At 33.5% G+C, this 26,136-nt stretch overlaps 1 protein-coding gene across 1 annotated transcript in view; it reads left to right on the top strand.

Annotated features, from left to right (window-relative positions):
- The window catches only part of TDRD3 (tudor domain containing 3), a gene marked incomplete at its 5' end in the record, with an annotated part of 202,067 nt that overhangs the window by 63,825 nt on the left and 112,106 nt on the right, over positions 1 to 26,136 (top strand). The window contains 2 exons of the mRNA XM_079721579.1: positions 16,017 to 16,101; positions 20,624 to 20,689. Coding sequence (XP_079577705.1) covers positions 16,017 to 16,101; positions 20,624 to 20,689 — 151 coding nt within the window. The remainder of the gene's footprint in view (positions 1 to 16,016; positions 16,102 to 20,623; positions 20,690 to 26,136) is intronic.

The raw sequence follows: 26,136 nt of genomic DNA, 5'->3' as shown, positions 1-26,136 counted from the left end.
GTTAATAATTTATTGACCGGAGAAGTATTGATACGTCTTTTGCTACCCAAATGTTATTGACCAGAGACGTATCAATACGTTTTTAGAGAGTGATACAATTAACATCACCATGCGAAGTTGTTAGCACTTAAAATTGATCAAGGTTTCATTATACAACTTATGATTACCCTTATCATTATCATTCACATTTTGCTCTGTTAGGTTTATGTCCCAATCTTGTATATTATAAACACAAGTTAATTACTGTAAAATTTTCAAAAATGGCACATCGCGAAATTGAGTGAAGAAGAATTTTTTGGTGAATTTTGTGCAGATACTTTCTCTGATTGTCCAAGTGACATATATACTAGTGTCTCAGAAGATGATAGTTCTTCAGAATATAGTTCTGATTCACATGATGTAACTATTAGACCAACAAAAAGACAAAAAACCTTAGTGATTGACTCTGATGTGGAAAGTGAAAATGAAACGGTGTTGGAGAATGCTCCTTTGCTTCTCCAGAAGAGTGGATTGAAGACAACGTTTCACAGAAATTGCAAGACTTTACAGGTGTGTCAAGTGTAACTGTTGAATGTAATAAGCCTCCAAGTGTTAGTGAAATAACAGAATTAATTTTTGGTAACGACTTTTTCTAGTTGGTCGCTTCTCAAACAAACTTGTGTCACCAACAGAATGAAAAATCATATAAAAAGTATAAGGCTTTAAAATGGACTGATGTAACCCATAGTGACATGAAAAAGTTTCTTGGATTAATAATTTTGATGGGACAAATAAAGTCACACTGGAAAGAATATTGGTCGACTGATCCCTTACTTGAAACACCTGTCTTTCCAAAGATTATGATGAGTCAAGGTTTGAACAAAATAATGACATTTCTTCACTTTAACGATATCTCAGAAACTCCACTTCCTGCAGACAGAATTTCAAAAATTAAACCTCTTTTGGATTATCTTCTACCAAAATTTCAATCGACCTATATACCCAGAGAAGAGCTATCACTTGAGGAGGCAATGATAAAGTGGACAGGACGACTCAGATTCAAAACCTATAATCCTGGAAAACTTACAAAGTATGGAATTTTGGTCAGGATGGTTAGCGAAAGTGAAACTGGATATATATGCAACCTTGAGATTCACATGGGTGAAGGAAGAAACTGCAAGAAACAATATTATCAGTTCTACAACCTTATCTCGGTTCATGGCACCATATTTACCAAGACAATTATTACAACAGTGTGTCCACATCTGAAATATTGTTGAAAAATAAAACTAGAGTTTATGGTACTGTAAGATAGAATCATGGTCTACCAAACCAATTAAAGGAGAAATCTAAAAATCTACAGAGGGAAGAAATGACATTCTTATGGAAGGGAGAAGTGTTTCTTCTTATATGGAAAGACAAGAGGTCTAGTCCGCATGGTGACAACTATTCATGACGCTTCCATGGCATCTACAGGAAAGGAAGACAGGAGGACTGGCCATCAGATAACTAAGCCCACTTGTATATTAGAGTATAATAAATATATGAAAGGAGTTGATCGATCTGATCAATATCTTGCAAACTTCAGTATCCTCTGGAAACCACAAAAATGGTATAAGAAAGCGGGTTTCTATTTGAGTAATTGCAGTTTATTTAATGCATTTAAAATTTATTGTAGCCTTAATGCACAGAATAAAATGACTTACAAACAATTTTTGTTAGCAGTAGCAAGAGAATAGGTAACTGACCATTCTGGTGAATGTAGTGGTGGTCCCGCACCTGGTCCTTCTTGTGGCATTTCTAAAAGAGCCCCCCACAAAGATCCACCTTGTTGACTATCAGGTAAAATAAAATAACATTCTAGAAGAAATAATAGCCACAGGACTAAAAAAAAAAAAAATGCTGCCAGAAAGTGTAGAGTCTGCTCTTCCAGGGGAAAGCACAGTGAAACATAGTATATTTGTAATAGATGTTCTGTTCCCCTGCACAGAGGTGCCTGCTATTCTGCCTGTCACACTCTATATTAGAATGCTGTAGTAAGACATGTTCAAAGTATCAAATAAATGCATTAAGTGCAAAAAAGTTGTTGATATTTACTCAAACGTGGGTGTTTCAATATTCACTTATATAACAAGTTGCCAGCCACAGGCATTAATTTGTACAGAAATCCCCTGGTCAGTAATGTGTTAAGAAAACAATCCTATGTGTATTTGCATCAAAAAGGATGAAATACCTAGGAATAAAGACCTTTCTTGGGAAATTACAAGGCATTGATGAAAGAAATTGAAGATGACACAAACAAATGGAAAGATATATCACGCTCATGGATTGGAAGAATTAATATTGTTAAAATGACTGTACTCTTCAAAGCAGTTCAGATTCAATGCATTCCCTTTCACAATACTAATGGCCTTTTTTTTTTTAACAAAAATGGAGCAAATAATTCTAAAGTTTGTATAGAAACAGAAAAGACCCCGAATAGCCTAATCAATCTTGAGAATGAAGAACAAAGCTGGAGGTATCACATGCCCTGGTTGGAAACTATACTTCAAAGCTACAGTCATTGAAACAGTATGGTACTGGCACAAAACAAGACATATAGGTCAATGGAACAGAATAAAGGAGCCCGGAAATGAACCCACACTTATATGGTCAATTAATCTATGGCAAAGGATGCAAGAATATACAATGGAAGAAAAAAACTGCCTCTTCAATAAATGGTTTTGGGAAAACGGAACTGCTACATGCAGAAGACTCAAACTGGACTACTTTCTCATAACATATACGAAAATAAACTCAAAATGGATTAAAGACCTGAAACCATAAAACTCCTAGAAGAAAACATAGGCATTATGCTCTTTGACATTGATCTTAGCAATTTTTTTCAGACCAGTCTTCTCAGGCAAGGGAAACAAAAGCAGAAATCAACAAATGGGACTGCATCAAACTAGCTTTTGCAGAGCGAAGGAAACTCTCAACAAAACACATAGCTAGCCTACTAAATGGGAGAGTGTATTTGCAAACATTATATCCAAAACATACAAAGAACTCATACAACTCAATGTCAAAAAAAAAACCTGATTAAAAAATGAGCAGAGGATCTGAATAGACATGTTTCCAAGGAAGACATCAAGTGGTCAACAGACACATGAAAAGATGCTGAACATTACTAATTATCAGGAAATTGGAAATCAAAATCACAATGAGATATCACCTTATATCTGTCAGAATGACTGTTGTCAAAGACAGTAATTAAATGTTGCCAAGAATATGGAGAAAAGTGTACCTTCATCCACTGTTGTTGGAAATGTAAATTGGTATAGCTACTATGGAAAAAATATGGAGGCTCCTCAAAAAATTAAAAACAGAACTATCATACAATCCAGCAATTCCACTTTTGGGTATTTTTCTGAAGAATAAAAAACACTAATTCAAAAAGATACGTGCACTTGTATGTTCACTGAGGCATTACTTACAGTAGCCAAGATATGGAAGGATACTAAGTGTCCATCAATAGATGAGTGGATAAAGAAGATGTGATTTATAGAATCAACAGAATATTACTCAGCCATTAGAAAAATAAAGTCTTGCCATTTGTGATAAAATGGATGGACCCAGTTGGTATTATGCTAAGTGAAATAAGTCAGACAGAGAAAGACAAATACCATATGATTTCACTTATATGTGGAATCTAGAAAACAAACAATGCAAGAGAGAAACAGACTAATAGATACAGAGGAGAAGCTGGTGGTCACCAGGAGAGGCATATGGGGGTTTGGGCAAAATAGGTGAAGTGGATTGGTAGGTACAAACTTCCAGTTACAAAATTAATGAGTGATGCAGCTGAAATATACAGCATGGGGGATACAGTCAATAACGCTGTAATAACTTTGGTGACAGATGGCAACTAGACTTTATCTTGATCATTTTGTAATGTGTAGAAATATTGAATCACTGCATTGTGCACCTGGAACCAACATAGTGTTGTAAGTGAATTATACTTCAATTAAAAACATAAAGAACTCATATAAGTCAATTAAAAAGAAAAACAACCTCAATAAAAACTGGGCAGGGGAGCTGAATAGACATTTTCCAAAGAAGACTTCATATGGCCAACAGACACGTGAAAAGTTACTCAACATCACTAATCCAGCTTTCCCACTTCTGGGTCATCTGAAGAGTATGAAAGTAGTAATTTGAAAAAATATATGTACACCTCTGTTCATCATGGCATTATTCACCATATGCAAGATATGGAAGCAGCAGAAGTGTCCATCAGGGGGTGGATGAATAGATAAAGAAGATGCGGTATGTATGTACAATGTAATACTACTTAGCCATTGAAAGGATGAAATCTTGCCATTTCTGAGAATATGTGTGGACCTTGAGGGTATTATGTTAAGTGAACTATGTCAGATGGAGAAAGACAAATATTGTATAGATCTCATTCCAATGTGGAATATACAACAAACAAACAAAACCCCCCAATAAATAAACAAACCAAACCAAAGAAAAGCAAGCATGTAGATATAGAGAACAGATTTGTATTTACCAGGGAGGAAGGAACAGGTGGGATCAACTTTATGGTGAAGGAAGGAAACTAAATTTTTGGTGGTGAGCATGCTGTTAGGGTATACAGAAATAGAAATACAGTGTATGCATGAAGCATATTATGTTATAAATCAATGTTACCTCAGCTTTTTAAAATTAAGATTTTATTAATCTGTAACATTTTCTAATTTATGATATAAAACAATGCTTTATTGCTCTTTTAAAATTAAAAGTCACACCAAGGCTTCTTTATGATTAGATTAATGAAGATACAACTATTACATGAGTCACGTGTTGTTTCTAGACAGTGAGTGCACACACATGAGAATGAATACATTGATATATAAATATAAAATCATGAGTTTATCCTGAAAGTTCTATTTCTAGATACCATTTTGAACATTGAACATCTGCCAGTTTTGGTTTCCACAGAGGTCCTCAAACCAACCCCCCTCAGATATTGAGGGACAAGCAGCTATTGAACAGTATGAGATTGGGAAATCTATGTTTGAAATAGAAGTTGGCCATGATCTATTCTTAAGTGAAAAGATGTATTGCAGAAACTTTTATGTATATGAGTCTATTTTTATAAACAAGTATTTCCTTCTAAAATCCACCCCAATTTATGTGTATGTGTATTACAAGGATATTGTTATAATGTTGTTAATAACATTGTTAATAATGTTGGAAGAATTGGGGAGGGGCCACTTTCACTTTTTATTATACCTCTGTAAATTTGTATTTTTATTATTTATAGGCTTAAACTGATCAAGTTCACTGAACTTGATCATTCAGGGAGAGTTAATGAATCAGGGCATTTTAAATTGAATAGAGGATGTTTTTCATAGATTCTAATGTAAAGGATGGCTTTTCAAAAAATAGGTTTTTACTTAATTGAATGAGTACTTTCAAATTACTTAAATTCATAATAGGTGTATCAGTTTCCTGTGGATGCTGTACCAAATTACCACAAACAGAGTGGTTAAAACAATAGAAATGTACTCTCTTACGGTTCTGGAGTCTAGAAGTCTGAAATAAAGGTGTGTGCAGAGGGTCTAGGGGAAAATCAGTTACTTGCCGCTTACAGCTTTCTGGTGGTTGCTGGCATTCCTTGGCTTGAGACCTCATCACTCCAATTTCTGTGTCCATCTGTGTCTCTCTCTTCTGTGTGTTATGTCTCAAAATTCCCTCTGCTGTTCTCTTATAAGGACACTTGTCATTGCATTTAGGCCCACCTGACTAATCATATCAAGATCTTTAACTTAATTATATCTGTTAAGATCATTTTTCCAAATAAAGTAACATTCAGTGGTCCCAGAGATTAGGATATGAACATATCATTTGGGGTACCACCATTCAGTCCACTGCAAAGAGATGGATATACATTTAAATTATGTTTTCTAAGCTGGAAAAAAGAAAACTTCTAATTTTTTTGCAGCATTTCAATTTCAAAAATTTAATCAACACCAAGCATTTTTTAATTTTAAGATGCATTTTAAAGAAATGAAAATTAGAATTATTCATATTTATTGACTAAGATATATGTATGAGGGACTATTTCACTCTTTTGCAAAAAATTCATTTATATTTACTTAATTAGCTTAGTAGCATATTTAAGTGACGGCCATTTTTTATTTTAGTCATTTTATTTTCATTTCATTTTAATTTTTGGAGAATTGTTATGCTATTAAATGGTAAGATATATGATGACATGCAATAGAAACATAGGTATTTGTCATAATTGCTTATGATAATTGAAGTAGTAGGTTTTCATTTTTAAAGTTTTGAATAAATGGTATTAGTTTAAATAAATTATGAGTGTAAATTATAAGATGTCTAATTTTAAAACAGATATTAAAATTGTAATTTTAATACAATATAATTCTGTGCTATAGAATATTAAACTTATTACTTACCAGCTGTTTCTTGACATCATTATTTAAAATTTTGACATAAATGGCAGATGGAGCAAAAATGATGGCAATATATTTTGCACTGAAAATTCTCTTTGAGGCAGAAATATTTGCACAGTCTCATGGAATAAGTTTTTTTTCTTATTGTTAAAAACTATGTCTATTCATCCAATATGTAAAATTGGAAAAAATTAAATAATAAAAATCTTTTCATCTTGCTGACACCTGCCTTCATTTCTCAGTGAGCTCCATACGAAGAGCATGTTGGAAATATGTAGTTTAGGCTTTCTAATAAGGAAGGTTCCACACTTGTGACTATTAGCTGTAGCCTTCAAGTAAATTCCCTTTATTGGTTGGCAGATTTCATTCTTTTCCTCCCTTCATTTTTTTCTTTCTTTCTTTTTTAAATGTAAGCTTTTCCCCATCAAAAGTGGAATCATACTTCATGTGTTACTTTTTTTTTATTGTGTACTTTTTATAAGTTTCTATTTCCAAAGGATGAACATAGGAGAGAATAAGAGAGTGATCTTTATAGCAAACACAAATTCTAAAATTATTTTATTCTAAAATTTTATTCTAAAATTATGTCTATTTTATTTTTGATATATCTATTTTATACATATTAGTGTATATATGTCAGTCCCAATCTCCCAATTTATCCCACCACCCTCCTCCCTTCTAATAACCCAGAAGACTTTTTTTTTGAACTATAGTAGATTCAATTATTGTATTAGTTTCAGAAGAAGGCATTTTTAAGGATCATTGTATTTTGGAAATATTTTCCAGAATAGACACAGAGTACAGCGTTTAAGAAGGAAGAAAACTCGTTTTTATTTAGCATCTAACTTCATATGAGGCATATGCCAGGTATTTCATTTATTCTTAGAACAGCTCTTAAAGATTAGCATTTTTTTAGAACAACTCTATAGATTTTTTTTTTTTAAGTAGGGGAGGAAACAGGCACAGAAAGATTGAATAAATTGCTTTGTATCCCACATTTATTAAATGGTGAGACTGAGATTTGCATCTGGTTCCGTCTCACTAAAAAGTACAGATCAGATGACAGTCTCTCCAAGCTGTTCATAAAATGCCTTCTAATATTTGTTATCACATCTTACATTTTAAAGTAACAACTCTCATGTAAACCTAACTAAGTACATGGTCTGGGGTTAATCCTGGGAGGCCTTTGGTCTGGCCTCTACAGGCCCTGATTCTGTATTGCAGTAGTCAGTACACAGGCATTAGGCCTAAAGTGAGTCTTTCCACCTGATGTATGGTTTTATAGCTATCACCTTTGTGCTGAAGTAGAGATGACAGAAATATCAAATCACATATTTAAAATATGACTTATTAAAAACTTACTTCAGCTCTGCTTCAGAATTTAAGTATGAAAATGTTGAATTAGAGGAAGGACATAAATTAATTAAAGTAAAAATATCCAGGCCTTCATTTATACTTTAAAAATATGTGAGGGTTTGGTTTACAAAAATGAATAATAACATAGTTAGGTTCCCATTGCCAGTAATCCTTGTAGTATATCAATTATGGAATTTCAAAGGAATTTTTACTTGCTCAGATGTTAAAATAATTACTTAATACCAAATAAGCATTCCAAGGCTGGTATCTTCATGGGTTGGATTATGTATAGGGAAAATATTTTAAATAGCTGAAAAAGGATCAAAAATAGAAGTTTGTGATTTGTTGTCACCTGTCTTCCTATAGTTATCTTAAAATTGTCATACTTATTTGTTTTGATGTTAGAGAAAAACAACTATTGAAATAATGTTGAAAATACTCTTTGTAACTATTCCACAGCAAAATAGCATTAATCTCTAGTAATTTATGTGTACTTTTTATAAGTTTCTATTTCCAAAAGATGAACATAGGAGAGAATAAGAGAGAAAATTGTCTATTGATACGCTTCAGTTTTTTTTTTCCATGTGAGATATCTCTTGAGTGTCTGCTAAATGAGTTTCTTTTTTAAATCCTGAGTGATCTTTATAGCAAACACAAATTCTAAAATTATAAGTCTATTTTATTTTTGATATATCTGCTCGCCGCCAAAAAAACCCAATAAATGTTGGAAACCTTTATTTGAAAGCCAGTTTAGTACATCTTTGGAGTCTTAGCTTCCAGTAATGGGCTGATGATATTATGCTTGTGAAGCAAGGTTGTCATCTAGTGGTGTTTTCAAGTAGTACATTCTTCAGAATTAGCTCTCTAATACGTCTTTAGCATTTTAAAGGAAATGCTTAACAAAAACAAATCTAGGTTTCAAATTTTCAGAATTTAGACCCTTTTAAATATTTTACATTATATATGACTTTACAAAGGATTATTCCTAGAACCTTTTCTGATGTCCATATCTTAATCTTTAATATTGGGCCCCCAGATTTTTGTCCGGCCACTGAAATGTTAAAGTTTGAGTAATACGGATGTTAATCATGATGTATCAAGGCATTTCATAATGCTTCACGTCTCTATTGAAGTTACTTGCTTAGAAAAAAGATCCTTATGTAGTACTAAGCAGATTTTTCTTTTTACTTTTTGCATATTTATCCTTTCCATTTTTGTGCAGGTTAATTTTTTGAAACATTTGCACATAAAATGTTAAGGTTTTAATGATGATTTCTTTGCTTTTGGTGTTTTTATTTTTGTAATATAAAAATTTGGAAAGTTAGCATAGAAGAAATTAAAATAGATTTTCCCATGTGTAGAAAAAATTTAATATCATATTAGCTAAATGGTAGAAGTAATATACATTTGTGCATGAAAAGAAATCATAAAAACTAAAACCTGAAAAAGAGATGCATTTTTAAAGATAGTTTATACTTGAATAAAATAAATCTTATATAGAAAATAGTTCACTCACTAAGATGAACACTAATTACTTGTTACTTAGAGGTCCTTTATATAATACATATCTTTATTTGATCCATTCATATATAAACCATAGAGAAAATTAAATTTTAAGCTAGTGTTGACTCAGGTCCTTATTGTAATTGTTGGAATAAAGATTGTGGTATTCATTTGGGCATAGTAGGTGGCCACTTAACCTAAAGAAGGGAAGAAAATGGTAGTGATAGAAGTGGTACTTTTTTTTTAGGGAAATGAAATAAAAGACCTCTTTTTTTCCTTTTTTGCCATTTGAGTCATAGGACTCCCCCTTCTGAATTACTTTTAATAGAATTCTCATCCTCCTGTTTGCTGTGCTTAATACCATAAATTCGTTCAACTTAATGCTGGTGTATCAAGTTATATTCTGGTTGGTGACTACCCCCCTCGCCAATGTATTTATAAATTGTATTGAGTATATTCATTTAGTCTGTACCAGGTTATTTGAAGCAAATTTTGTGCCCCAGTGTTTTAAAAAAAATATTTATTTAATTGGCTGCGTCAGGTCTTAGCTGCGGCACGAGGGATCTTTGTTGCTGCGTACAGGATCTTTAGTTGCGGCATGTGGGATCTAGTTCCCTGACCAGGGATCAAACCTGAGCCCCCTGTTTTGGGAGCACAGAGTCTTAACCACTGGACCACCAGGGAAGTCCTTGTGCCCAAATTTTTATTAGCCTTGTCACCTTAACTAATCTTATTACTCTGTGGTACATAAATAGGAGCTCATAAGCCATTTTCCTTTATCCTAAAGGAGGGAATTAGCAAGTTATTATTTCAGTGTTTTTGACTGGGTACAGCAAAAGCCTATAAGAAGCCTATAGCAAAACCCAAAATTTTCAGCAGGCATGTTACAGACCACTTACACTGTGGGGCTGGAAACAGGATATGCAGAGTGAATAGAGGGACCTTTGGGTAGTTTTTAAAAATTATTTTTTAATGTCCTGGGAATTTGCAGTAGGTTGGCAATGTTCATATTGCTAAGATGAAAGATACCTTTCAACATAAGTGATTTTAAAAATTACCTGTCATGTTTTATTCTCTCCTGTCCCTCTATTGGCTTGAGTAATTGGGAGTTATTTTCTTTGTAGCTAAGCAGGGATTCATTTATAAAATTCCCATTTTGGTATTTGGATAACCTATGTGGGCTAGTAATCTCAATGTAGCAGCAAATAATCATGTATAGATCAGAGACCCCAAAAACCACATGAGGCCATGTGATTTGGGCTTTCTTCAGAGACAGTTAAGACCATCCTGTAGCAGTCATTGTCCAGATATGTCCTTTATTTTTTGATTGAGTCCCTATCCATTTAGGAAGAATGTTTTCACTCTTGATTTTCTTATTGGCATTTTAAAGAATTTTCATGTGTCATCAGCCTAATTTGTATGCGTGATAATAGATTCTGTTTTTGATTATCTTAGGAATTCAGGTCTCAGTTCAGACTTGAATGGGCTTTCATTGCTTGGACGGGTACAGGAAGGTGGAGGGGAAGAAAACTTCAGTGTGCTTTTTTAGTATTTCTGGCCAATTAGAACATTTTTCCCCCTAAAAAATATATGTAGTCTGGAAATCTAGGTAAGGTTGAGTTATTATATGTGCAGTTTGAAGATAATTTAGGCCAAAGTAAATGATTTGATGATAAATCCGGTAAGAACACTATTTACATGCATAAATATGTTTATTGCTGTCCAGGAGTCATACAAAGTGACCTAAAAGACAGTTCTTTTCCTCTTTTGCTTGAAAAGGATGTCAGCCACGGATATTATATCATTTGAGAGACACTTAGGGCACAACCCTGCATGTCAAAGACAGGTTGAAAGTGTATAAGAGCAAACAAACAGATAACTGAAATGAACTAATACGATTAATACGTACAAAGTGTGTGTGCGATATACAGACTGAAGCCGGTTTTGTTTGGCTTGTACATTGCTTTGCAAAAAACTAAAAGCTAATAATGAGAAGATCTGACAATGGCTGCTTAACCTATCCTCATACAGATAGTCCCTGGAGCTGCCCCCTTTAGATGGGCATGTACTCTTCAGTTTGTTGCTGCCCTCCTCATTATGTGTACATCATAGTCAGTAGTTAAGTCACACAAGGATTTTACCTACTTCCAGAGGAATGGATCAAAGGAAAATTGGCACTCTTTTCCTTTGCAGTTAGGAATCCACTTACTGGTAATGGTGATCCACTATCTGGATCTAACAAGTGATATTGAAACAATAGTATTTGTTTTTATCACAGTTTTCTGTCAGTTAAGATTCTTGAACTGTAGTTTGGGAATGTAAGTTTTATATGCCCAAATAACTTTAGAACATGAGGTAAAGATGGTTTTAGCAGTGAGACCCTTCTTATTAAATATATTTTCATTATTTGTAATAGGAAACCACCTCTCCCCCAAATTGGTGGATAGTAATTAATTTTAAAGCTTTTACTTCTTAAGTAAGAAGAGTTGCTCAGGATTAAAATTAAATGACTCTGAGAAAGTCAGAATTTTAACATTTATTTATGAAAATAAGTACTTTCCAAAATCTTTAAAAAAAATTGAATGTTTATTAAACTGTGATTTAAAATGGAATTATTTGAAGGTAAAATTAGGGAGAAATATGAGTCTATTCTGTGAGTATCGTGCAGAAATTTAGCCCTTTAGTGCCTTGCTTGTCAATAAAATGTATCCCGATGTATATTTAGTTCAGAATAGTAATGAGTGGTTTTATAATGTTACCGTTCTCAAATCTCCACCAGAGGAGAAAAAAAGTGTGTGCTTTGGGGGCTGTTGTAGTCAACAAGAGCTTTCTGGGGTTTGTTTCTTCTTTAAGGTCCATGCCCTTGGGTTTGCATGCTCAAAGATGGCACATGGGAACTGATTATGACTCACTTCCCTTGAGGTCCATCGTGCAGATGTGCACAGGGATCAGATCTGACACGCCTGTGCCAATTTTCAATTCCTTTTCTTCCCAGTGACCACATTAAGGCTGGTGAATTTTGTGTTGTTTTGTTCTTTCAGTTGCTGTGTTCCTGTAGTGCATCTTGAAGCTGATTTGGACATAATACCTTAGTTTTATCACTTTTTTAAATTCATTGATGATATTGGAGTCTTAAATGTTTACAAAAACAAAAAGATTAATTTGTAAATCTCAAGTTACAGTTAATTTAGATTTAGTCCTGTGAAAATGGTCCAGTATTGACAGAAGGATCATGAAGATGTTACTGGGGAGACCTATGAATGGGTCCCCTGTTTCTTGATAATTACAAGTAAAGCTGTGAGGCTCAAGTCCTTTGATTTTTTTTTTTTTTTTTAATGTGAAGGGTGAGGAAGGGAGACTTGTAAAACTTGGAAATTGAGACTGAGCCATATTTTATAATTTCTTATATTCAGGAAGCCTTCTCCAGGAATCGTTTGGAAGAAATCACATGATATTTGATTTATACATGGATGAAGTGAAATTTACACCCCCTTATCTCTTCTGCCTTCAGAATTTTTGTTAGATAGATGTTTCCTTTTTATATTTTGCAGGATAGGTATTTTTATTGTTGTAACAATTTTTGAATCTCTTAATAGTAGTTAATATTAGTTCCCTGATCTTTTACTATGAAACTAGGCCTATTATTTAATATACTTTGGAGACACTGATTGAATTTACCTAGTTGTACTTTTTTGTGTGTGTTGGTAAAGTGTCTACTTGATTAAGAAATTGATTTGTATAGATGTTGACTTTTGTTTATGAGAAAAAAAATCATATTCCTGATATTAGCATTAGTTGATAAATAAAAATAGTGTGTTGTAATGAAAAGACTGCTAAACTGGGAATCAGGAGGCATTTTTGTTTTAACTTTTCATAGCTTAAGTTTGTATTTTGGGGCAAGTTTGGGTTAACATCTTTGGGTGTTCTTTTCTTCATCTGTAAAATTGAAGAGTTAAACTTTGATTATTTTTTAAGATCATTTCCAGTTCATGTGACATCCTATAATCTTTTAATTCTAAAGAGTTGCCTTTCTAGAAAACAGAAGTATTTTATTAGTCATTGCATATTATTTCCCCACTGTAGGAATTTTGAAAGTTGTGTTTTTGTAATTACTCAGTCAGCATTTAATATAGCACCCATATCCCTCTATGCACTGTTGCTTCCTACAGTAAACAAAATTCGTCTCAACCTATACTGACTCTCATCTCTTCCCCATTTTCCAGCCGTAACGTTCCAAGTTATTAGCTCTAGAATGTGCTTTATACTTTTTTACTTCCATGTTGTTGGTCATACTATTCCCTTTCTGTGCACTCTTTTCCATTCCGCAGCCACTTTGAGCCCCCATAACATTTTGTTTATAGTTATTTTGGCACTGTATGATAGCTGTTTACATGTTGTGTTATTCTTTATGTGAGACTGTAAACTCCTTGAAGAAAGATATTTATTTTTCATCATTTTACTGATCTTATTACTAATTCACATAGTGCTTTTCACATAAAGGGGGAGTTAATTAATATTTGTAGAACTGAATTTGTAAGATGGTTAGTGCTGGATACAGTCAACGGCTATGAATGATGAAAAATTATCAGGGTAATAAGGAAATGTACTTAGTCATTCTGAATTAAAGCAGTGTTTTAGCCATCTATGCTGACTGCAAACATTGTATTCCATGGCCACTCATGTACTATTTATTCCTGCCTCCCTTCCATTCATTCTTACTGACTCATCTACCTACTTAACACTTCTATTTTTCTCTGTAGCCCACTTAATTCCTTGCCTTCATTCATCATTGTAGTTTAGCACTGCCATGGTCTTCAACTTCTAATAGTATCTATTTTTTTAAACACATTCTTGCTTTGATTTATATACACATTCCTTTCTTTTACCTCCTTGATCTTATGTAGGTTTATCAGCTTTAATTTTCTATTGCTTTTTGTAGTCTCCTATTCACATTTCTTTTCACTTGCCCTTTTAGTTTTGAGAAATCATTCATCCTATGTTTCTTAAAGGCATATGCTCTTTGGTTGCTGTCTTCAGGTAAAGTTTACATTGACAAGTGTCTTAGAATCAGCCTAAGGTTGGGGGTTGATGGTGGAATTGCTGGCCATCAGGAAGAGCTGGAGTTAGCTCTGTCAGACTAGCACTCCTGTATCTTTTTTTTTTTTTCATCTTTATTAGATTATAATTGCTTTCCAATGTTGTGTTACTTTCTCTTGTACAACAAAGTGAGTCAGCTATATGTATGCCTATATCCCCTCCCTCTTGGGCCTCCCTCTCACCCTCCCCATCCCACCCCTCTAGGTCATCACAAAGTACCGAGCTGATCTCCTGTGCTATACAGCAGCTTCCCACTAGCTATCTGTTTTACACATGGTAGTGTATATATGTCAGTGTTACTCTCTGAGTTCATCTCACCCTCCCCTTACCCACCTGTGTCCACAAGTCCGTTCCCTAAGACTGTGTCTCTGTTCTTGCCCCACCACTAGGTTCATCAGTACCATTTTTCTAGATTCCATATATATACGTTAATGTACGGTATTTGCTTTTTTTCTTTCTGACTTCCTTCACTCTGTATGACAAACTCTAGGTCCATCCACATCACTACAGATGACTCAATTTTGTTCCTTTTTATGGCTGAGTAATATTCCATTGTATATATATGTACCACATCTTTTTCATCCATTCATCTGTCTATGGACATTTAGGTTGCTTCCATGTTCTGGCTATTGTAAATAGTGCTGCAAGGAACATTGGGTTACATGTATCTTTTTGAATTACGGTTTTCTCAGGGTATATGCCCAGTAGTGGGATCTTTTTAGTGGGAGAATGTCTACAGTGGCAATGCTAGCATCAGACCTTTGGTTAAAGGAGTATCTGATACTGATTACACAAGATGCCTAATGTTAATGGGCATTTTTACAGGTGGACTTTTTGGGGGATGATATCTGAATTGTAGAATTTATCCAAGAATTTCAAAATGACTGTATTGGGCGTGGGTGAATTGGTAGAGATGATTTTTCCCCCCGTTGGATTCAATAATCCTTTTACTCTTGAATTAATTATTGTCTGCTACAGATGTATGGTTGGTTTGGACTGAATAAAAAAAAAAGGGCAATAAGACAATGAGTAAAAAAAACTGAAAAGAGACAGGAAAAGTAAAAGATGTAAGGTAAAAAGTTGCCTATCTTTGTGCTGTTTGGAGTCAGTAGTATTTATTGAAAGATTCTTGGGAGCATTATGTTAGAGAAAGGGGACTTGAGAAGATAATGTGAGAAAGTAGCCCAGAAGAAAGTTTGTTGGACTATATTTAAATCTATGTTGTTTTTAGTTCTATTTTTATAGCACATCTCGATCTTTTAAGAGTTTACTGTACTACTAAATATTTAAGTTGGATATTGTATTTGTATAATAGTAAAGAGGAGCTCATTCATTCCTTAAGAAGTATATTGATGGTTAAATAGCTTTTCTCAGAAAACATATGGATACTTTTGTTAACACAGTATGCCTTTAAAGATATAAAAGAGGAAAAATATGCATTGTCTGTCCTGTTCTATCAGATAGTAAATAAACAGGGAGTATCCAGGATGCTTTTTGCCTAGTATTTGTAGTGGAAGCATTTTATAGTAGAGAACAAAATTGCATGTAGACTTAAGAAAATAATTTTGGTTAAGTTTGATTTTAGAAAATATTAAGCCATTTATTTTATTTTAACAGGTATCTTTCAGATGAAGGCATTGAAGCATGTACAAGTTCTCCTGACAAAGTCAATATAAATGACATCATCCTGATTGCTCTCAATGTAGGTTTTATTTATTAACTTATAAACGTTTTAAATCTGGAAGCTATATTTATGAAAAATATCTCATAGAATAAACTGGATTTTATGATGAGAAAAAATCATAAATCATCTTGCATTTTTATTGTCCATTTTAAGTTGCAGGGATGTTTGTTGAATTTGGTAATCTCATATAAGCCAATTATTAGAAATATATATTTCTTTAACATCTATTATTCAGAATTCAATGAAAAAGGGAAAAATGCAATTAAAACTTTTTTTTCACCCTGTGATCAGTTACAGAATTTCATTACATTTACAGTAGCTATGTAATAGCAGTAAAAACTGATCATATTCATGAAAACAAATTGACATTTAATTTACATAGAAACTCTAGCTAGGTTATAGCTTCTTGACAGTTGTATTTTTTCTTTCAAAGTAACTTTTCCTGTTGATAAAAGTAGTATATATGGTACCATACGACTACTTCAGAAAATACAGAAAAGTAAAATAATAAAACCAAATAATTACTGTTAATGTTTTGGTATATATTTCGTTCCAAGCTCTTTCCCTCTACCCATTTGTATAGTTGTATCTTTTCTATAATTGGGATTGACTTTTGGATTTTTTTGAAGAGTTATAAAAATTGTTTGAAGTACAGATGTAAGTAAGTTAATATTCTTTTTTCAATCTTGCAGTTACCCTATGGGAATTTTTTTATATCACCTTTGCAGTCACAGTCTATTAATCAACTTCATATACTATGATACATAATCAGTGAAATTCAGAAGAGAATTACTGTCTGATAAATCCATTATGTCACTGCAAAATAGGTTTAGCATAAAGCAGAAAGGGCTACAACTGATAAGAACATGTGAAGTATAAATAAATATATAACTGTGTATAACTTTTCAAATTACTTAAATTTATATTTACATAATTAAACTTGGGTTTAAACATAAAATTTATATTTTTAAACCTTTGATTTTTTTAGCTGCTTTGAAATTTTATTCAATAAGACCAACAGGTTTCTTAGAAATTGTGTGTTATCTGTGACTACAAATGGGAATATTTGCTAGACACTTTAACTTTCCTTGATTTGCACCCAAATTAGTGAATTTTATTTTCAAAAAATGGTATAAAGAACCCTAGTTTCTTTGTTTATTAAAAAAAGTCCTAAAGATGATAGGAAAAAGGCTTTGTGACAATTTTCTGTTCTTTTTTATTTTTCTTATTTATATACATAGGTAAATAGCATTGAGCTATGTATAAATTGGGTATGAAACTAAGTAAAATAAGTCAACATGAAGTATTTGTCCTGTGTATATAAGAGGTACATGATGATTATTATCTTAGTGAATCAATTTGTCTTTATAATTTTCTTTAAAATATATAGTTAAATACTGCAGTCCAAAGCTATTATGTGATATAATAGGATAAAAAAATACTTTTAATTGGGATGAAGTCTACACCAGACAAATAATCTAAGTTTCAAGTTTATAACCTTTAAACAAAATCAGGTATATACATTGTTTCTGTTGAAGTTTTTTAACTTTCGAGTGATTGTGGGATGTTAATCACTAATTGAGAAAGACTTGCATTATTAATTCTTACATATAACTTATTACATATTGGGAGAATAATCCATGCATAAGCTTGCTTATGTTCTCTTCCACCAGTGGGAACACACTGAATTTGTTCCTTTTTCTAGCAGTGAACAAAGCAATGGTATGTATATGGTTTTCCTGCCCAGGGAAGTCCATTAGGCTATTATTGGGCTGCTTAGGAAGGTACTCTCTGCTTAGCATGAAATAAAATTCCAGACTCCCCCCCTTAAAAAGCAGGTGTTTACCATAAATCACATTGTTAACACAAATAATTTAGGCAGTGAACCACATTTTCAGTTAGGGAATGGTTCAAGTGCCAAGTTCCCAGATGACACCTTCGGGCCAACTTTGTAAGCAGGCCCTTCTAAAGATAGCAGCCTCAGAGCTGCTATGTAACTCTTTTCTGCATGGGTTTTTATGTCGAAAGGAGGGAGGTTCTTAATTTTTTTCCTCTGTAGAATGAGGAGTAAGGATATTAAGAAATAACCTTGAAATTCAGCATGTAGTTTTGCGTTCAAATTCCTGAATTATTCAGAAAAAAATTAAATGATGGCCTAGTCTTAAATTACTAAATAATATGTAACAGTAAAAGTTTTTAAAGATTATTTTTAAATTTCTTTCAAGATTCTGTGTAATACAAAATGATTTGCCAAATAGATATTCTGCTGAACTTACTTGAAGAAATAGTCAGGAATCTTGTTTGCGTGTGCACAATGTTATAGGTTAAATATTTCTCCTGCATAATTGCTTATTCAGTATAAATGTATTTTTGGACCCAGTTATCCTAGTGACCCTGATATAACAGCATCTGAATCATAGAATTGCCTTTGCAGAACTCATAAATTGACTTTGAATTTAGGATGTTTAAAGATTTGGTAGGTCATTTTCATCTTGCTAAAAGAACAATGAAATAACATTCCTTATATGTGTGTATGGCACTTTGAATACATTGTCTCCTTTTAGCCTGACAACAGCTTTGGAAGATAGAATTGGTAATATATTTTCCATGTTACAGAGGAATAAATTAACTGGATTTAGAGAATTTCTGACGTGTCCCAGGTCATATTAGTTAATTACAGTATGTAGTAAATCAAAGTTTAGGATTTTAGTCTAGTGCTCATTTCTCATTTATATTAATGCCTCATTTTATTTTAATTTTATAATTAGTGATAAAAACCAGAAATGAAGGACCATGATGTATCATAAAATTTTTATATATTCTGTTTTTTATACGTATTTAAATATTTCAGCTTTTGAGTGACTTCAAGATAATGCTTATGTTTTTATGAACTGTTAGTTGTATTATTGACTTGTACACGTTCAGATGATAACAATATGCATGTTTTATATTTACTAAAGTAAACATGATAGCTAACATTCATTAAATGCTTACTGTTTGCAAGTCATTGTGCTGAATGCTTTACATGCATTATTTAATCTTCAAAACAATCCTAATATAGGAAATGCTAGTATAAGAAAGTATTATTTTCCCCATATGTTGCTTAGTATTTTCAAAGTCAAAGCCATGCAACTTGAGGTATGGTTTATAATTCTTTCACTCTGTTATTGGGTGGAGGCTGCAAAAAGGATAAACCTGAAACATTGTTAAACAAGTATTTGGATTTGGGGCTTAGTTTACCTGGCAGTTCCATTCAGTGAGTTTTACTTTAGGAGTGATCCTTGCATTACATTGAGAAATAAATTATAAATCATTGTAGTAAAAGACTGGAAAGGATCTGTGAGGGTTGTATAACATGTATGCTTGTTTCTTAAGCTGACCATATATGGATATTTCAAATAAGAGGATATTCTATTATTGTAGGTGTTCAAAGAAGACTATCCTACTTCTCTATATGTAATCCTTTTATAATACAGTAATTTTAATCATCTAGTATTTTCTCCTTAAGTCTAATATAAATTTCTCTCTTATAAATTTTGTGATTAAATGCACTCTAAGTCTGTTTTGTTTTGCTCTTGAGGCAATGAAGAGCTTCTCTTTACTATATTTAAGGAATAACAAAACAGTACAAATTTAGTTATTAATCTAACCTCACTATCTCAAGCAGCAAGATAATTTCTTAGCTTAAATAATTAGGCCTTTTTCATGAGTAGTAGTAGTTTCCTTCTGAACAAATTTCTTACTTTTCCTTTAGTTTTCACTTCTTCTTACTTAAAGAAGACAAAATCCTGAAAAAATCTGTTTTTTTATGTAGACTGTGTAGTTGAAGTTCTGTTTTTATGTCAGAAATCCTACAACTTTATCTTAGTCCTATGTTGTCCTTTTTATGTTTTGCTTTGGTTTGCTGAATAATATGTACTTGGGAATTTTCATGTGGTTAGTCATTTGTTCACCAACTTCTGTTTCTGTAATTTGTTTAAAAAGCAAATGAAATAAGTATTTACTACAGTATAGTCTTACAGTTTCTTGCTGTTGCAGTGGTATTGTTCTCTGGGATATTTTTATGTTGTGTAGCTTTGTTATGTCATAAGTATCACAGCCTATAGAGTAATGTGTTTTCATGTCTCTGCATATCAAGGTTATATAGAATTTAGTTGTCAAAAATATACTCTGTTTATATGTTCTAAGTAGTCATTTAGTTTTGGATTGTGGCATTAATTTTTTAGTAAGACTATATAGTTTCATAAAATCAAGTTTTAGATTTTACTAAAGAAGACTTAGTAAGTTAAAAGGGTATCTAGAGAAGTATGACCAGATACAAATAAGGCCTTTGATGTACTTTAAACAATGTATGTATGGGACTGTGTTATTAGAAAAGATTGATTTTATATATATATAGATCTCAGAATCAGTTGAAAGACATTTATTTAAATTTTGTTCCACACACCTTAAGTAATTTTATCTTTTGTTGGTGAGTGAGATTAGATTTAGATTCACTTTTCTCTATAATTTTATGTTAATAATAATATTTTTATTTTAGACAGACTTGAGAACAATTGGCAAGAAATTCCTCCCCAGTGACATCAATGGTGGAAAGGTGGAAAAGGTAATGAAAAATGTTAACTTCCTAAATTATGCTAAGTACAATAAGTATGAACATCTACTAAATTACTGGAATTATTTTTTGTCAATGAAGACTGCAACTTCAAAATATTTTGGAGGTGAACAAGTCACAGATTTATCATTATAGTGACTTCTTATACACGTGGAAAATTATTAAAGCTTAAACTTTTAAACTTTTGGTGACTTTTCAACATTTAAAAAAAACCTTTTGTTTCAGGAATTGTAACTATGACACACTTACTTTACGTGTGAGACTTACCAGATATTATTGGTGCTCAGGAAAAGGACCTTTTTGTATCTTTTTATTTTAGTTACCTGTTAGCCATATTTGTTTAATGAACTTATTAATATAAAACTATAAGATTGGGAAAGAGTGTTAGGAGCAATTGGCAAAGCCGTGCATTTGGTTGCTGCTATCATTTTGTGTAACACATATATGTATTCATGTTATGAATTTTTTCAGTGATGTTTTTAAAATACAGGGATACAATTTTTAGATACCAACTAGTCAGTCTTTTACTTCTTATTCATTTGTATTCAATTTCTTCTTTTTATTTGAAAATACATATAAATTGCGTCAACCAAGAATTTTATATGTGCTACTGCTCACTTTTTGAACTATTACGGAACATCATTATGTATAATTTAAAGAAATACTTTGAATGTATATGTTTTGTGTTTGAATAAGTATTCTTATCATTTTAACACTCAGATATTTAAGATAGTTGCTGTACCTCAGATATTTTAAATTTTAGATAATTTTAAAAGGTCTGAAATGCAACAACATATTTTTCACATTTTCCCTTATGCAGTAGATGGTAATCATTTAGCTGGAAAGAAAACAAGAGTTTATTTTATAATTTACAGTAGTTTTTTTTTTTTTTCTTGCGGTACGTGGGCCTCTCACTGTTGTGGCCTCTCTCGTTGAGGAGCACAGGCTCTGGATGCACAGGCTCAGTGGCCATGGCTCACGGGCCCAGCTGCTCCGCGGCACGTGGGATCCTCCCGGACTGGGGCACGAACCCATGTCCCCTGCATCGGCAGGCAGACTCTCAACCACTGCGCCACCAGGGAAGCCCTACAGTAGTTTTTGAAGCAGATACTCAGAGAAGAAAGTTCTACAAACGCCTTAACAATTCATTTTAATGTTTAACAACACTCTGTGTCAGCAAACTTTAATTGTATTTTAACCTAAATTTCTTATGATGCAACTTGAAGTCCGTAACGTCTTCTTTATCTTCCCTCAGGGGAAATGGAGAACATCTGGTTACTTTCCCTTGTGAATAAGTCTTCATATACTTGAAGCCTTGTAAATGTCAGTACCACAGGTTTCTTCTTGCTAAAGCCATCTATCTTGGTTCCTCTGTTTATTCTGTCTCAGGCATTCCATTCATCTTCAGTTCTCAGAGTCCTCTCCAGTTCCTTACATTTCTTTTTCTGGTTGTGGTCGTAGTTCTCAGAGTTCAGCATGCATCAGAATCATCTTGAGGCCTGGCTAGAACACTCATTGCCAGCCTCTAACCTCTCCCACTCCCACGCCTCTGTCTCCATTGAACTGGGATAGAGCCCGAGAATTTATATTATGAACAAGTTTCTGTGGGATGTTGATTCTGCTGGTCTGGGAAGCATAATTAGAAAACTTCTGGGGTATAGAACTCCAAATTAGGCAGCAGTCTTGGACAGGTCTGATGAATGCAACAGTTCTTTACAGGAAAAGTAACTAACATCAAAGCAGTGGCTGTGCATCCTTATGCTAGTTGATTTAAGAAAACTGGCATTCTGGATTATTGATTTTCCATTGTTTCTTCGTGTGTCTTTAGGGATACTCAGAACCTATCTCTGCTATAAGCTCATGGGGAAAGGTACTGATAAGAGTTTTCTCTTCCTCCAACTTCTCAGAGCATTTTTTTAAAAATACTTTTTAATCAATTATCTATTTTATACATATTACTATATATATATATCAATCCCAATCTCCCAATTCATCCCACCACCGCCCCCAGCCCTGCTTTCCCCCCTTGGTGTCCATACGTTTGTTCTCTACATCTGTGTCTCTATTTCTGCCTTGCAAACTGGTTCATCTGTACCATTTTTCTAGATTCCACATATATGCGTTAATATACGATAATTGTTTTTCTCTTTCTGACTTACTTCATTCTGTATGACAGTCTCTAGGTCCATCCACGTCTCTACAATGACCCAATTTTGTTCCTTTTTATGGCTGAGTAATATTCCATTGTATATATGTACCACATCTTCTTCATCCATTCTTCTGTCTGTGGACACCTAGGTTGCTACCATGACCTGGCTATTGTAAATAGTGCTGCAATGAACATTGGAGTGCATGTGTATTTTTTTTAAATTAATTTTATTTATTTATTTATTTTTGGCTGCGCTGGGTCCTTGTTGCTGTGCACAGGCTTTCTCTAGTTGTGTCGAGTGAGAGCTAGTCTTCATTGCAGTGCGTAGACTTCTCATTGCGGTGGCTTCTCTTGTGGAGCACGGGCTCTAGGCACATGGGCTTCAGTAGTTGTGACACACAGGCTCAGTAGTTATGGCTCACAGGCTGTAGAGTGCAGGCTCAGTAGTTGTAGCACACGGGCTTAGTTGCTCCGTGGCATGTGGGATCTTCCTGGACCAGGGCTGGAACCCATGTCCCCTGCATTGGCAGGTGGATTCTTACCCACTGCACCACCAGGGAAGTCCAAGGGGTGCATGTGTGTTTTTGAATTATGGTTTTCTCTGGGTATATGCCCAGTAGTGGGATTGCTGGGTCATATGGTAGTTCTACTTTTAGTTTTCTAAGGAACCTCCATACTGTTCTCCGTAGTGGCTGTATCAATTTACATTCCCACTAACAGTGCAAGAGGGTTCCCTTTTCTCCACACCCTTTCCAGCATTTGCTGTTTGTAGATATTCTGATGATGCCCACTCTAATCAGTGTGAGGTGATACCTCATTGTAGTTTTGATTTGCATTTCTCTAATAATTAGTGATGTTGAGCAGCTTTTCATGTGCCTCTTGGCCATCTCTAAGTCTTCTTTGGAGAAATGTCTACCTAGGTCTTCTGCTGAGTTTTTGATTGGGTTGTTTGTTTTTTTCAATATTGAGCTGCATGAGCTGTTTATATATTTTGGAGATTAATCCTTTGTCTGTTGATTTGTTTGCAGATATTTTCTCCTATCCTGAGGGTTGTCTTTTCATCTTGTTTATAGTTTCCTTTGCTGTGCAAAAGCGTTTAAGTTTCATTAGGTCCCATTTGTTTATTTTTGTTTTTATTTTCATTACTCTAGGAGTTGGGTCAAAAAAGATCTTGCTGTGATTTATGTCAGAGAGTGTTCTTCATATGTTTACCTCTAAGAGTTTTATAGTGTCTGGTCTTACATTTAGGTCTTTAATCCATTTTGAATTTATTCTTGTGTATGGTGTTAGGGAGTGTTCTAATTTTATTCTTTTACATGTAGCTGCCAAATTTTCCCAGCACCATTTATTGAAGAGACTCTTTTTTCTCCATTGTATATCCCTGCCTCCTTTGTCATAGATTAGTTGACCATAGATGTGTGGGTTTATCTCTGGGCTTTCTATCCTGTTCCATTGATCTGTATTTCTGTTTTTCTGCCAGTACCATATTGTTTTGATTACTGTTTGTAGTGTAGTCTGAAGTCAGGGAGTGATTCCTCCAGCTCCGTTTTTTTCCCCTCAAGATTGCTTTGGCTGTTCTGGGTCTTTTGTGTCTCCATACAAATTTTAAGATTTTTTGTTCTAGTTCTGTAAAAAATACCATTGGTAATTTGATAGGGATTGCATTGAACCTGTAGATTGCTTTGGGTAGTATAGTGTTTTTCACAATATTGATTCTTCCATTCCAAGAACATGGTATATCTCTCCATCTGTTTGTGTCATCTTTGATTTCTTTCACCAGTGTCTTACAGTTTTCTGAGTACAGGTCTTTTCCTTACATACGTTTATTGCTAGGTAATGTATTCTTTTTGTTGCAAGAGTGAATGGGATTGTTTCCTTAATTTCTGTTTTCTGATCTTTCGCTGTTAGTGTATAGGAATGCAAGAGATTTCTGTGCATTAATTTTGTATCCTGTAACTTTACCAAATTAATTGATTAGCTCTCGTAGTTTTCTGGCCGCATCTTTAGGATTACCTATGTATAGTATCATGTCATCTGCAAACAGTGACAGTTTTACTTTTTCTTTTCCAATTTGTATTCCTTTTATTTCTTTTTATTCTCTGATTGCCATAGTTAGGACTTCCAAAACTATACTGAATAAGACTGGAGAGTGGACATCCTTGTCTTTTTCCTTATCTTAGTGGAAATGCTTTCAGTTTTTCACCATTGAGAATGATGTTTGCTGTGGGTTTGTCATGTATGGCCTTTAATATGTTGAGTTAGGTTCCCTTGCCTCTATGCCCACTTCCTGGAGATTTTTTATCATAAATGGGTGTTGAATTTTGTCAGAAGCTTTTTCTGCATCTATTGAGATGATCATATGGTTTTTATTCTTCAGTTTGTTAATATGGTATATCACATTGATTGATTTGCATATACTGAAGAATCCTTGCATCTGTGAGATAAATCCCACTTGATCATGGTGTATGATCCTTTTAATGTGTTGTTGGATTCTGTTTGCTAGTATTTTGTTGAGGATTTTTGCATCTATATTCGTCAGGGATATTGGTCTGTAATTTTCTTATAGTATCTTTGTCTGGTTTTGGTATCAGGGTGATGGTGGCCTAATAGAATGAATTTGGGAGTGTTCCTTTCTCTGCAATTTTTTGGAAGAGTTTGAAAGGATAGGTGTTAGCTCTTCTCTAAATGTTTCATAGAATTCACCTGTGAAGCCATCTGGTCCTGGACTTTTGTTTGTTGGAAGATTTTAAATCACAATTTTAATTTCATTACTTGTGATTGTTCATATTTTCTATTTCTTCCTGCTTCATTGTTGGAAGTTTATACCTTTCTAAATATTTGTCTATTTCTTCCAGGTTGTCCATTTTATTGGCATAGAGTTGCTTGTTGTAGTCTTTTATGGTGCTTTGTATTTCTGTGGTGTCCGTTGTAATTTCTCCTTTTTCATTTCTAGTTTTATTGATTTGAGTCCTCTTCCTTTTTTTCTTGATGAGTCTGGCTAAAGGTTTCTCAATTTTGTTTATCTTCTCAAAGAACCAGCTTTTAGTTTTATTAATCTTTGCTATTGTTGTCTTTGTTTCTGTTTCATTTATTTCTGCTCTGATTTATGAAATCTATCCTTCTACTAAGTTTGGGTTTTGTTTGTTCTTCTTTCTCCAGTTCCTTTAGGTGTAAGGTTAGATTGTTTATTTGAGATTTTTCTTGTTTCTTGCTATTAATTTCCCTCTTAGAACAGCTTTTGCTTCATCCCATAGGTTTTGGATCGTTGTGTTTTCCTGGTCATTTGTCT

The sequence above is a fragment of the Hyperoodon ampullatus genome (assembly GCF_949752795.1).
Source record: "Hyperoodon ampullatus genome assembly, chromosome: 16".
NCBI classification, from domain to species: Eukaryota; Metazoa; Chordata; class Mammalia; order Artiodactyla; family Ziphiidae; genus Hyperoodon; species Hyperoodon ampullatus.
The sequence above is the reverse complement of the archived record's forward strand: the minus strand, read 5'-3'. Positions and strand labels throughout refer to the sequence as shown.